We start from the raw sequence: 15,283 nt of genomic DNA, 5'->3' as shown, positions 1-15,283 counted from the left end.
TCAATAATGTCTTTGTTTATTAGTGAATTTGTGCATATGTGTTTCTCTGCAGAAGTCCATACATCAAAATGTGTGTGTCTGTGTTTTCCAGGTACGGGGTTTGACGAGGAGGCAGCATTGCTGGGAGCAGGCAGGGAATTTGCTCTGATGAAAACAGCCTCAGGAAAGGTAAGAACGTGAGAATTGTTCAAACTGAGATGCATGAGACTGCAGCATAAAAATGTTAATGGTAGTTTGTGTGTGGGTGAATAAGCAAATGGTAATTATAATCTGCTACTCCTAGTTTTGGAGTGTGACCAGCAACACAAGGGCTCTGCTTGTTCTGTTCTTCCTTGTAACACACACACTCGCTGTCTTCCTGTAATAGTGAGGACCTTGACACAGGACCTTCAAATGAGGACAATTTCACTTCAAAACCTGATAAAACTGTAATGAAAAAATAGACATGCAGAGCACCAGTCTAGTGAGGACCTGTGGTTGCTAGGTCGTTTCTGCATCACATCTCCTTATTTGAGTGTCCGCAGCCTACTAGGCTGTTTCTGTCTGACGAGTTGAAAACATTACAGTAATGTTCTGCGGATGTTGAAGACCTCACTCAAAACAACATGCAGGGAAAGTTTTGAGTTTTTGTTCATGTTTAATTCAAACCCCCCCCCATACTGCAAAATGAGCATGATGAAGTCAAATGGTAAAAAACAGTGTCTGGACATTTCTTTAACATTTACATCTGAAATACAGATTTGGTTCTGAAAGTGCACTGCTCCTTTAAACCTTTACACTCGTACAAGTACACTGGGTGAAGAAAACATGAAGAACACCTTGAGCGCACCCCCCCTTTTACCCTCAGAACAGCCTCAATTCATTCGGGGCATGGACTCGACAAGGTGTTAAACGTTCCAAAGGGATGCTGGCCCATGTTGACTCCAATACTTCTCACAGTTGTGTCATGTTGGCTGGATGTCCTTTGGGTGGTGGCTCATTCTTGATTTACACGGGAAACTGTTGAGCGTGAAAACCCCAGAAGCGTTGCAGTTCTTGACACAAACCGGTGTGCCTGGAACCATACCCCATTCAAAGGCACTTAAATATTTTGTTTTGCCCATTCACCCTCTGAAAGGCACACATACACAAAGACTTGAAATCCTCCTTTAACCTGTCTCCTCCCCTTCATCTACACGGATTTGAAGTGGATTTAACAAGTGATCATAAGGGATCATAAAGTTAACCTGGCCAGTCAATGTCATGGAAAGAGCAGATGTTCTTCATGTTTTGTACACTCAGTGTATACCATGCCATGAATTGAATATCAAGTGTGATAAAACGGATATGTTTATGACTATGAGTATGAGGATATCAGCACACCCCTACAAACAACCACAACGTCCTTTAAAAGCTATACTGATCATAACTTAATTTAAAAAGAATAGCTGCATCACTTCCATCATGAAAAAATAACATCACTACTGCCTTTTTGTGTCATGCTTATGTTTGCAATAGCCTACTGTCACAACAGAGACAAAGAACTAAGATGGTTCGAAAATATTGAGCACTGAGCAGCAGCTGAAAGGATAACAGACCATCTGTTTTGCCGGGAACCTTTAGCGCCTTAAGTTTTCCAAAATGATGCCACACTTCTCACGTTTCTCACAGCTGCTCTAGGGCCTTTTGGGTTGAGGAGTCATTCTCTTCAAACCTAATCGCAAATAAATTAAAGATTAAAACAAATACACACGATGGTCCAACAAAATACTGGCAACAAATATTAGAAAAGCAATTGGGGAAATGGGGTGAGAGACAAAAGAGGGAGAAGGAGAGAGGGGAGCAAGAGAAAAGAGTAGGAGGGGGGGACAGACAGAGGGAGAGAGAAGAGAAAAAAAGAGCATTAGCGAAGGATAGTTGAGCTGACAGCATAGAAAGGGAGAGGAAGCCAGCCATCTCTATCTATATTTCCACCTCACAGTAGAGTGCTGCATGGGGTCGGGTACTCAGTTACCCGCAGGAGACCCGCAAAACATTCCTTGAAACAGTGGGTTGGCTCGCGGTTCAGAACAATTATATTGCGAGTCGGTAACATTTGAAATAATGTTAATATCATATCTATTGTTTACAGGAAACTCATTCAACAATTTTAGATGGAAAAAGGACTGGTGGGGAAATATACTTCTCCCATGGGCAAAGAAATTGAAAAGGTGTGATATTAATGAAGAATAATTTAGATCCTTATGTGCAAATTGTCCAAACAGATTCGCAAGTCACATGGATGATTTTAAGTATGTTATTGGACCATAAACATATATGGCCCATTAATCTATACGGTCCACATAATGATGATCCAAGCTTCTTTGAAAATATATATAATAATTGATCAAACCTACACATAATACAAGAACCTTATTATGGTGGGAGATTATAATACGGTTTGAAATATGTCAATTGACTGTAAAGAAATCACACTACAAACTATCACCCTCATGTTCTTAAGGAAATCACAAATGTCATGGATATTGTGGAACTAGTGGATATATAGAGGCTTAAATATCCTGACCAAGTGAGGGTATACCGTGCTTTCGGAACGTTTTTAGACCCCTTAACTTTTTCCACATTTTGTTACGTTCCAGCCTTTTTCTAAAATGGATAAAATTTACACACAATACCCCATAATGACAAAGCAAAATAGATTTTTAGAATTGTTTGCTAATTTATAATAAAAAAAAGATGTATAGCTTATTAATTTGGAGACTTGAAATTGAGCTCAGGAACATCCTGTTTCTATTGATCATCCTTGATGTTTCTACAACTTGATTGGAATCCACCTTTGGTAAATGCAATTGATTGGACATGATTTGGAAAGGCACACACCTGTCTATATAAGGTCCCGCAGTGTGTGTCAGAGCAAAAACCAAGCCATGAGGTTGAAGGAATTGTCTGTAGAACTCCGAGACAGGATTGTGTCGAGGCACAGATCTGGGGAAGGGTACCAAAACATTTCAGCAGAATTTAAGGTCCCCAACAACACTGGCCTTCAATATTCTTAAATTGATGAAGTTTGGAACCACCAGGACTCTTCCTAGAGCTGGACCCGATGGTCACTCTGACAGAGCTTCAGAGTTCCTCTGTGGAAATGGTTGTCCTTCTGGAAGGTTCTCTCATCTCTGCAGCACTCTACCAATCAGGTTTTTATGGTAGTGGCCAAACAGAAGGCACTCCTCAGTAAAAGGCACATGACCGCTCGCTTAGAGTTGGCCAAAAGGCACCTTAAGGACTCTCAGAACTCTCCTGAATCACACAGGAAACCTGGTACCATCCCTACGATGAAGCATGATCATGCTGTGGGGATGTTTTTCAGCGGAGGGACTGGGAGACTAGTCAGGATCGAGGGAAAGATGAAAGGAGCAGAGTGATTGTTGATGAAAACCTGATCCAGAGCTCTCAGGACCTCCGACTGGGGAGAAGGTTCTCCTTCCAACAGCATAACGACCCTAAGCATAAAGCCAAGACAACACAGGAGTGGCTTCAGGACAAGTGTCAATGTCCTTGAGTGGCCCAACAAGAGCCCGGACTTGAACCCGATCAAACATCTCTGGAGAGACCTGAAAAAAGTTGTGCAGCGACGCTCCCCATCCTACCTGACAGAGCTTGAGAGGATCTGCAGAGAAGAATGGGAGAAACTCATCAAATACAGGTGTGCCAAGCTTGTAGGGTCATGCCCAAGAAGACTCAAGGCTCTAATTGCTTCCGAAGGTGCTTCAACAAATACTGAGTAAACAGTCTGAATTATTATTTTACTTTCATTATTGGGTATTGTGTGTAGATTGATGAGAGAATAACATTTTTTTCGAATAAGGCTGTAACAATTTTCTAATAAGGCTGTAACATAACAAAATGTGGAAAAAGCCGAGGGGTATGAATACTTTCCGAATGCACTGTATTATCAAATACTTGTGGTTCACATTTGCAACATTGATCATGTAATGCATGCATTCACAGTCGGGAGCTAAATTGGTGGCTGGTGCTCAGTGGTACCGTGGGCCGCCAACTCCTCTCTCGCTTTCTCTCTGCTAGCTAGTCTAAGGAGTTTTCTAGGCAGTGACCATGGCATGCTTTCTAAGATGAGACTGTGGCAGATAGCATTCAGACCTTATGATTGTACATGCTCAGTCAGTAGCCTTATAGACGTATGGGTAGTCTACTCCCCTGAGTAGGCATTGAGTTGGACAGCTATCAGTTTGTTTGTTGAATGAACATCCCCTGATCATTCATCCCTGCGTCTCATATTGTACATTACTGTTATTTTTATGATATTTCAGCTGTTATGATAGGCACATTTCAGTGATGAATATACTTATGCCTTGCAAATCACCATGTCTTCTAAATATCACTATCAACATGGACAGCTATACATTTTCCAAAATGTTGTGAAATGTAATTTGACTACTGGGCTATTGTCAGTACCCTTTTGTTGCAAAACAACATCATAGGATATCTACATGATCTGAAATGCTGAACATGCGCACAATGTTTGCAGTGCCAGTGCACTGAGTGGTTCCCCTGGGATGTCACAGGGGAATTGACAGAAATCCAGCAGTTTTTCAGAATGTCTATGCAAATGCACATTACAAGTAGTTTTTTTTGTAAGATAAGGGGAAATTAGATTACTATTGGTTGTGAATAGGCTAAGACATGATATAGAAGTAGGATTTCCTTTTAGGTAGCTACTCACTTTCAATAATTATACACATCTGGTATGATGTTACACAAGTGCTTGTTAGAAAGAATCCTAAGAAACAAACAAGTAATTTTTATGGGAAAGGGGGTACCTAGTCAGTTGTACAACTGAATGTGTTCAACTGAAATGCGTTTTAACCAAACCCCTCTGAATTAGAGAGGTGCAGTGGGCTGCCTTAATCCACATCAACGGTGTTCAGGGAGCAGTTGTTGGTGGTTGACTGCCTTGCTCAAGAGCAGAACGGGCAAATGTTTTTTTTGTACCTTGCCGGCTCGGGGATTCGTACCAGCGGCCTTTCGGTTATTGACCCAATGCTCTTAACCCGCTATGCAACCTGCCGCCATGTCATTTCCATATAGATACCAAGTCAATAACAGACTACCGGTGTGCAATATACACATTTATACAAGCATGGCTCTGGACACCTCATTGGACACCTCTGCTGCCAATGCCAGCTTGCCAGCTTGCTGCCAACTTTTCATATCAGGTGATTGGTACCCAGGAGGTGGCTGGGTTGCAATATTCCAGTTATTTCCCCAAAATAACCTGTTTTTCCTAAAATCCTGGTTGGTGGATTCCTGGATTTCCTGTTTATTCTGTTGTAATTCCAGGAATCTTCCAACCAGGATTTGGGAATATAAGGGAATTATGAGGAAGTTATTTTGAAACCATAGTCTAGGCCTGTATTCTATCTTCTATTGATCCTGTCAGCACATGATATGCTATTTAGATATTGATATTAACAGCACATTGTGCGATTTTAATAAATACAGAATGACTTAGCATTGAGATGATGGTGGATATAACCAGGTAGCCTCTTCACTCAACCGACATTATGGCTTCCCATGGGCCCCCGGCCCGACAGATTGAGGTCCAATGGTCATCCCATGGGGTTGAAGTGGCTGGGGAGCTGGGTGGGTTCCCTGGCATGGGACTGTAGCTTGGCAGGTAGCCAAATCTATGTTGTTGCTGCTGTGGCTGGGGCCCTTTTGTCCCCTAGTGGTCCCTATGAAGCAGGGCATAGTGGCCCCCGTGCCTGGCCTCATCAACATGGCGTTCTGCTGCAGGAGTCTCCTCTCGCGATGCTAGAAGCTGTAGAGCTCCCGCTGCTGCTAAAAACAGTTTAGCCCCATACTTGTCTGTCCGTACAGTAGATTAAATGTATCCTCCTGTATACATTGTATGCATGATGACTGTCTTTCACCTGGGAGTTTAGAGGAGGTTGCAGAGACAGAGAGGATGGGAAACATTTATACTTTTTATCTGTGAAAACAGCCTTCGCAACGTGCAAATTGCAGTGTCCCAAAATAACAATTACATCTGAAATAGACTGGATGGCACTAAATTCAGAGGTAGAGGGATGGATGGAGAAGAGATTAGGGGACTGACTTTTAATAATTCAGTAAAACCAGCTATAATGGTTAGGACTTAGTCAAAACCAGTTAAAACAATCCCTTTCTGGTGGAGAGGAGAGAGGGAATGAACTACACCCACATTAGAAATGTGGGGAACAGGGAAGTGGTATGTAACTGTGGTGTTCGAGAGACACAACGTCTGCTGTTTTCCTTAATCTTTCCCTCACACTTAACTGATTCGTTCACTATGACTGATTGGTAAGAGTGCACATACCTCGTTTAATCTGGTGTGTTGGGGCAGGGTTAAAAAAAAACTGATCATCCACAACCAAGATTTCCTATTACTGATGTTCCCACTCTACCTAGCCCATCTCTTACCTGTTGTGGGCCTTGCAGCCTCTGTTGCAGCTGTAACCTGAGCTGGTTGGGTGGCAGCCGGAGCTGGTTGGCCATATCAGGCGTTCTTCCCATGTCGGTCCTCTGTGTCATGCCCAAACCACCAAAGAAAGCCCTCCTGGGCGCCACAAAGCCTTCCATGTCCTGTGCCCCTGCCATCGCTGGATGGAACTGGGCTGGGGGTCCAGGGTTGAACGGAGAGGGGTAGCCAGGCAGCTTGGGGTCCATTTTAGATGGGGGTGGCAGCGGGGGGCTGGGAGGGAAACCATTGAGGGATGGGGTTGAAGCAGCCGCCCTGGGGAGAGGAATGGATAGGGTCAATACTGGGTTAATTACAGTCAAACAAACACCCCAGGACCAAACCAATCATTACATCAGGCATGTGTTGATTAACTGCACTGATGGAAAATAACACTTCTAATGATGCGCCCTGGACAGGAATCTACAGAGTGTAGAAAATATTAAAAACACCTACTCTTTCCATGACATAGATTGACCAGGTGAATCTAGGTGAAACCTATGATCCTTTATTGATGTCAGTTCTTAAATCCACTTCATTCAGTGTAGATGAAGGGGAGGAGACCGGTTAACCTCTTACCTCTACCTGGGACGCTTGCGTCCCAACTAGAGCTCTGGAAATGCAAATGCGCTACGCTAAATGCTAATAGTATTAGTTAAAACTCAAAAGTTCATTAAAATACACATGCAGGGTATCAAATTAAAGCTACACTCGTTGTGAATCCAGGCAACAAGTCAGATTTTTAAAATGCTTTTCGGCGACAGCATGAGAAGCTATTATCTGATAGCATGCACCAATACACTACAACAGAAAAGCACAGCAGGGGACGTAAACAAAATAATTAGCATTTCGGCGTTACACAAACCGCACAATAAAATAGAAAACAGTCATTACCTTTCACCATCTTCTTTGTTGGCACTCCTAGATGTCCCATAAACACTATTGGGTCTTTATTTCGATTAAATCGGGCCATATAAAGCCAAGATATCGTTATATGTAGACTGTGTGATAAACGAAAAACAGCGATTTCACAACGTAACGTCATTTTTTAAAATTCAAAAAGTAGACGATAAACTTTCACAAAACACTTCAAATACGTTTGTAATGCTACTTTAGGTATTAGTAAACGTTAATAAGCGATAAAAATCATCCGTAGGCGATGTATATATCATTAGCTGTCGTCTTGGAAAAATTTCAGGAGAGAGCTCTTCCGGAATGATCTGGGCGGAGACCGGAGGTAAGCGGTGCCCCTCTTTCGGTTCAACCAAGAATCAAAGATGATTAAATTCACAAGATACTCGACTACATGGGGATGCTGTGGGAGTTGAATGCTCGGTCTTATCTAATTCGGCTCACTGTTAACAATTGCTGGAAGTGGCGCAAGGATATTTATTTCCATTTTCTGTGATCAGGTTTTCCTGCGCTTTCCGATGTAACGCACGTTATGTAATAGCCACAGTCGTGATTTAACCAGTTTTAAAAACGTCCGAGGGTTTCCTATACACACATTCTAACCATATGAACGTACTATATTCCTGGCATGAGTAAGCAGGGCGCTGAAATGTTGCGCGATTTTTAACAAAATGTTCAAAAAAGTAGAGGGTCGACTGAAGAGGTTAACCTGTTGCGACGAGCAATCCCGTATCCGGGATCCTATTTATAGCCTCAAGCTCATTACCATAACGCAACGTTAACTATTCATGAAAATCGCAAATGAAATGAAATAAATATATTAGCTCTCAAGCTTAGCCTTTTGTTAACAACACTGTCATCTCAGATTTTCAAAATATGCTTTTGAACCATAGTTAAACAAGCATTTGTGTAAGAGTATTGATAGCTAGCATAGCATTAAGCCTAGCATTCAGCATGCAACATTTTCACAAAAACAAGAAAAGCATTCAAATAAAATAATTTACCTCTGAAGAACTTCAGATGTTTTCAATGAGGAGACTCTCAGTTAGATAGCAAATGTTCAGTTTTTCCAAAAAGATTATTTGTGTAGGACAAATCGCTCCGTTTTGTTCATCACGTTTGGGTAAGAAAACCCCCAAAAATTAAGACACCTTGGGGAAACGACAGAAAGTGCAGGCTCATTCCTGGCGCATTCACAGCCATATAAGGAGACATTGGAACACAGGGCATTCAAAATCTGGACCATTTCCTGTATGAAATGTCATCTTGGTTTTGCCTGTAGCATTAGTTCTGGGGCACTCACAGATAATATCTTTGCAGTTTTGGAAACGTCAAGAGTTTTTTCTTTCCAAAGCTGTCAATTACATGCATAGTCGAGCATCTTTTCGTGACAAAATATCTTGTTTAAAACGGGAACGTTTTTTATCCAAAAATTAAAAGAGCGCCCCCTATCTCGAAGAAGTTAAAAATAATTTTAAATCATTTTTAAGCCTTGAGAAAATTGATACATGGATTGTGTGTGTGTGCCATTCAGAGGGTGAATGGGAAAGACAACAGATGAAGTACCTTTTGAACGGGGTATGGTAGTAGGTACATTTTAGGAAGGTTTTCTTAGACCGCCACACCCCTCGGGAGCTACAACTAAGCCACTGCATCTCAGTGCAAGAGGTGTCACTACAGTCCCTGGTTCGTATCCAGGCTGCGTCACATCCTGTGCTGTTTTTTTGTTAATTTGTTCAGTCGTTTCATTTTCAACCAGGATTTCTAGGGAACGCCGTTTGGGTCTTTGCATGTCAAAAACGATACGTCATTAACACTATTTGACGTGTCAAATAACACTATTTGACCAAAAAGGACCTGAATATGACTGCACATCGCATAATCATTTAACGCGTTAATATTTTTTTTCGTAGTTATTACTGAATCACTCTTATTTCATATGTCACAACGATTCATTGATACGTATGCTATGATGCTGGTAAAGTTGTCTCGCACACCGACAGTGCTGGTCATTAAAAAATAAAGCTAGCTAGCTCATGAATGCAAACAATGTTTCTTCACCAAAAACATAGCAAAACAAAATCTGTTTCAGTAGCTATAGTTAGCTAGCAAACTATATAGCTAGGTGACTATCTAAAATAACCCTAATTTATAAGAGTTCTTAATTGATTAATGGTGGTCAGACCCATCTATGTGAAGCTAGCCACAATAAGGATTAGCCACAATAGTGGACTTTGCATTTAGCCTTCAAAATAAAAGTTTGGCATAATTCTACAATTTGTATTACTTTGCATCAGTCAATGACATATTTTTATTTTGAAGGCAACCCGCCAATTCCACTATTGTGGCTAGCTTCACAACACATAACCCGGTCCGGTCGAGCCTCCGTAGTCAGATGAAGCTAGCTGGCTGCATATAACGTTAGCTTTTTGAAACGGGGTTAAGTAGCTGGCTAGGTATTTATTTTCATGAACTGAAGTTCAATTTCAATAGGCGAACAACAAGTGGCTACCTAGCAAATACTTACTCACACGGATTCATAAATCATTTCTAAGAATAATGAAAATGTCTGCAGTTTCTACTGGTCATTGTTTTCAGGCTGTTTGTATTGGGGCTAGCTAGGTACTAAGCTAAAGCTAGCTACCCCAGAAGTTGCGGTCGAACATATTATGCTTTATTACCAAGCGGTATTGTAAACACATCATTCGTGGCCTGTGTTTTCTTGTTTGCAGACATTTTTGTACAGATGGATGTTTACATACACCTTAGCCAAATACATTTAAACTCAGTTTTTCCACAATTCCTGACATTAATCCTAGTAAAAATTATCTGTCTTAGGTCAGTTAGGACCACCACTTTATTTTAAGAATGTGAAATGTCAGAATAATAGTAGAGAGAGAATGATTTATTTCAGCTTTTATTTCTTTCATCACATTCCCATTTGGTCAGAAGTTTACATATTCTCAATTAGTATTTGGTAGCATTGCCTTGAAATTGTTTAATTTGGGTCAAATGTTTTGGGTAGCCTTCCACAAGCTTCCTACAATAAGTTGGGTGAATAACTGAGTCAGGTTTTTAGGCCTGCTTGCTCGCACACACTTTTTCAGTTCTGCCCACAAATTGTCTATAGGACTGAGGTCAGGGCTTTGTGATGGCCACTCCAATACCTTGACTTTGTCCTTAAGCCATTTTGCCACAACTTTGGAAGTATGCTTGGGGTAATTGTCCATTTGGAAGACCCATTTGCAACCAAGCTTTAACTTCCTGACTGATATCTTGAGATGTTGCTTTAATATATCCACAATTTTGTCTTTTTTATGGCGGTTTTGGAGCAGTGGCTTCTTCCTTGCTGAGCGGCCTTTCAGGTTTTGTTAATATAGGACTTGTTTTACTGTGGATATAGATACTTTTGCACCTGTATCCTCCATCTTCAAGGTCCTTTGCTGTTGTTCTGCACTTTTCGCACCAAAGTACGTTCATCTCTAGGAGACAGAATGAGTCTACTTCCTGAGCGGTATGATGGTTGCGTGGTCCCATGGTGTTTATACTTGCGTACTATTGTTTGTACAGATGGACGCGGTACCGCCCGGTGTTTGGAAATTGCTCCCAAGGATGAACCAGACTTGTGGAGGGCTACACTTTTTTCCCCCTGATGTCTTAGCTGATTTATTTTTATTTTCCCACTATGTAAAGGAAAGAGGCACTGAGGGTAGGCCTTGAAATACATACACAGGTACACCTCCAATTGACTCAAATGATGTCCATTAGCCTATCAGAAGCTTCTAAAGCCATTACATATTTTTCCATTTTGTATAAAGTCACAGTCAACTAAGTGTATGTGAACTTCTTATCCACTGGAATTGTCATACAGTGAGTTATAAGTGAAATAATCTTGTCTCTAAACAATTGTTGGAAAAACTACTTGTGTAACAAGACATTTGTGGAGTGGTTGAAAAACGAGTTTTTAACCTCTCTAGGCTAGATGGGACGCTACCGTCCAACATCCAGTGAAAGTGCAGGGCGCCAAATTCAAACTACAGAAATTGAAATATTTAACATTATTGAAAATACACATGCAATATGTCAAAATAAAGCTTAACTTCTTGTTCATCCAGCCGAGGTGTCAGATTTCAAAAAGGCCTTACGGCGAAAGCAAACCATGCGATTATCTGAGGATAGCTCCACACTTTACAAATTTATAACAATCATTTTCAACTAGTCAGGTGCTGACACAAAAGTCAGAAATAACGATATAATTAATGCCTTTCTTTTGAAGTTCTTCTTCTGTTGGCACTCCAAAAGGTCTGTTACATTACAAATGGTCCTTTTGTTCGATACATTTATTTTTACATCCATAAAAACTCAGTTTAGCTGGCGCGCTTCCGTCAATAATCCACTTGCTTCCATCGGTCAAAATGCATACAAAATGAATCCCAAACGTTACCAATAAACTTATCCAAACAAGTCAATCAACATTTATAATCAATCCTTAGGTACCCTAATACGCAAATAAACAATACAATTTAAGACGGAGAATCGTTATTGTCTTTGCCGGAGATAAACAAAAAGAACGCGCTATCTTGGCCATGCGCATTGAAACACTACAGCCAAAATGGGAGCCTTTAGAAAAACAACAACTTCTCCCTTATTTTTCCCAAAACCAGCCTGAAACTCTTTCTAAAGACTTGACATATAGAGGAAGCCCTAGGAACTGCAATCAGGGAGGATTTCACCCTATAATAAAAATGCCTGCCATTGAAATCAGTGTTTTGCTGACTTTTTTGGGGTGATGGTTTGTCCTCTGGATTTTGCCCTCGTTTTCAGTTCTGTTATACTCACAGACATTCTTTTAACAGTTTTAGAATTTTTAGAGTGTTTTCTATCCAAATCTACCAATGCATATCCTAGCTTCTGGGCCTGAGTAGCAGGCAGTTTACTTTGGGCACGCTTGTCATTCGGATGTCAAAATACCGCCCCCTATCCCAAAGAAGTTAATGACTCCAACCTAAATCTGTATAAACTTCTGACAACTTCAACTGTAGGTCACCCAGAAATATATACTTCGCTGTTAATATCACATACAGTATCAAGCATTTCACACATATTATCCAGATACTGACTGTTAGCACTTGGTGGTCTATAGCAGCGTCCCACAAGAATGGGCTTTAGGTGAGGCAGATGAACCCATATTACTTCAACAGTTCTTTACATGAGATCCTCCCTTAGCTTTACTGGAATGTGGCTCTGAATATAGACCACAACACCAACCCCATTGGCATTTCTGTAGATGTTAAAACCATGTATTGCTATCTAAGTTTGTTTCAGAGATAGTCAGTATATGAATGTCATCTGTTACTAGCAAGTTATTGATTTCACAAACCTAGTTTCTTAGGCTACATTTGTTAAGGTCGGTGATTTTTTTGCACTTTTCTGTGATGCCTGATTGTTTTGATTTCTTTACTTAGCGGCTTATCAGAAGTAGACAAGACACAGAGATATATGTTTGAGCTGATGGTGCAGGGTTAGCTGCACACAGCAAACTTCCTACTTGGGCACACCGCCTCAGTGCTAACAGTATAACTCTGGTTAATAGACAGACCATTACTGTGTACAATAGCTATAGGATCGACAAAAGCATTCAGGGGACTAAGAAGGACACAATCTAGCTGAAGGGCTTGACTAACCTGTGCCCCCCCGCACATTGACTCTGTACAGGTAGCCCCTGTATATAGCCTCGTAAGTTATTTTGTTGCTCTTTAATTTTTTGTTTTTCTATTTTATTTTGTTTGTTTTTATTTATTTATCATTTACTTCAGTTTATTTAGTATATACTTTGTTAACACTTATTTTTTCTTAACTGCATTGTTGGTTAAGGGCTTGTAAGCATTTCACTTTAAGGTCTACAACTGTCACATGCACCTATTCGGTGTCCATATTATGGCAAGAACAGCTCAAATAAGCAAAGAGAAACTACAGTCCATCATTACTTTTACAGCCTCAAGAAATGGCAGCCCAAATAAATGCTTCACAAAGTTCAAGTAACAGACACATCTCAACATCAACTGTTCAGAGGAGACTGTGTGAATCAGGCCTTCATGGTTGAATTGCTGCAAAGAAACCACTACTAAGGACACCAATAAGAAGACTTGCTTGGGCCAAGAAACACGAGCAATTGACATTAGACCGGTGTCCTTTGGTATGAAGTCCAAATTGGAGATTTTTGGTTCCAACCACCATTTCTTTGTGAGATGCGTTGTGGGTGAACAGATGATCTCCGCATGTGTATTTTCTACCGTAAAGCATGGAAGAGGTGGTGTTATGGTGTGGGGTGCTTTGCTGATGACACTGTCTGATGTATTTAGAATTCAAGGCACACTTAACCAGCATGGCTACCACAGAATTCTGCAGCGATATGCCATCCCATCTCGTTTGGGCTTAGTGGGACTGTCATTTTGTTTTTCAACAGGACAATGATCCAACACACCTCCAGGCTGTGTATGGGCTATTTTACCAAGAAGGAGAGTGATGGAGTGCTGCACCAGATAACCTTACCTCCACAATCCCCCGAATTCAACCAAATTGAGATGGTTTGGAATGAGTCGGAGCGCAGAGTGAGGGAAAAGCAGCCAACAAGTGCTCAGCATATGTGGGAGCTCCTTCAAGACTGTTGGAAAAGCATTCCAGGGGAAACTGGTTGAGAGAATGCCAAGAGTGTGCAAAGCTGTCAAGGCAAAGGGTGGCTACTTTGAGGATTCTAAAATATATTTTGATTTGCTTAACACTTTGTTGCTTACTACATGATTCCATATGTGTTATTTCATAGTTTTTATGTTTTCACTATTATTATAGAATGTAGAAAATAGTCAAAATAAGAAAAGCCCTTGAATGAATAGGTGTGTCCAAACTTTTGACTGGTACTGTATTTGGAGTATTCATCAAAATAAGATGAATCCAGGCTGATTTAGTTGGATTGTTATGATTCTGCCGTGTAGGCTTAGTTGATACAGGTTTAGCTCAGAGCAAATACCTTTCAACGTGTCTGACACTGATGTCCTCCAATCAATATTAAAATCAACCAAAATTAATAGTTCATATTTGCCGTACTTAACACACTGCTTTCTTCCAAACTGCTTGCGCGCGTCAAAGAACGGCTACATTGCCAGGCACTGCTGCATTGCCCCGCCTCTCCCATATCCTCATTAGATTTTAGAAGCATATACCCATGTGGGTGACAGCAATCTAGCTAGCTATATGTCCATGAATGTTTCATTTGTTTTGACCTGCATGTCCTGATCATGTCTGTTGTGGATGGACAAAATCAACATGCGGACGCACACGTGTGCCTGGACTAGTCAGCATGTTAGATAGCAATTAAGATAAATTGTTAAGAGAACATGAGGGAGGGGGAAACACTCCTACTATTGTGAGCTGTTTATTATGACACAGGCCCACATTAAGAACAACTTGCTTAGGGACAGAGGCAGCAAGAGATACAGAACCACTTAAATTTCCCTTGGTAAATATCACAACACCCCCACCTCTGCCAATTCTGTCTGATCTGTAAACATTATAACCAGACAGACACCAGCACATTATTATTCAACCGAGTCTTAGAAATTACCAGAATGTCCACTTTGGATTAAGACGCCAGAATTTCCATGAACAAATCAAAGACCACATCTGCGGGATTTTAGGTCAGATGGAGTCTCTAATACAACATTACTATGATCAATAGTTAAACCCTTATTTGAAAATACCTTGGGATTGATTTGAATTGATATAGGTACAATATTGTCAAGAACTGAACCATTTGGCCTATGCCACAAGCGAGGACGTGGGTTAAAACAGAGTAATCTGTTGCTTGCCTGCAGTATA

At 40.9% G+C, this 15,283-nt stretch overlaps 1 protein-coding gene across 1 annotated transcript in view; it reads left to right on the top strand.

The window, feature by feature from the left end:
• Window positions 1-15,283, top strand: part of LOC115107163 (E3 ubiquitin-protein ligase MYCBP2) — a 310,312-nt gene that overhangs the window by 69,167 nt on the left and 225,862 nt on the right. Inside the window, 1 exon segment of the mRNA XM_029630721.2 lies at window positions 92-168. Within this exon segment, the coding sequence (XP_029486581.2) occupies window positions 92-168 (77 nt within the window).

The sequence above is a fragment of the Oncorhynchus nerka genome, linkage group LG3, assembly GCF_034236695.1.
Source record: "Oncorhynchus nerka isolate Pitt River linkage group LG3, Oner_Uvic_2.0, whole genome shotgun sequence".
NCBI lineage: Eukaryota > Metazoa > Chordata > Actinopteri > Salmoniformes > Salmonidae > Oncorhynchus > Oncorhynchus nerka.
Note: the sequence above shows the minus strand (reverse complement) of the source record. Positions and strands in the feature narration are given on the sequence as shown.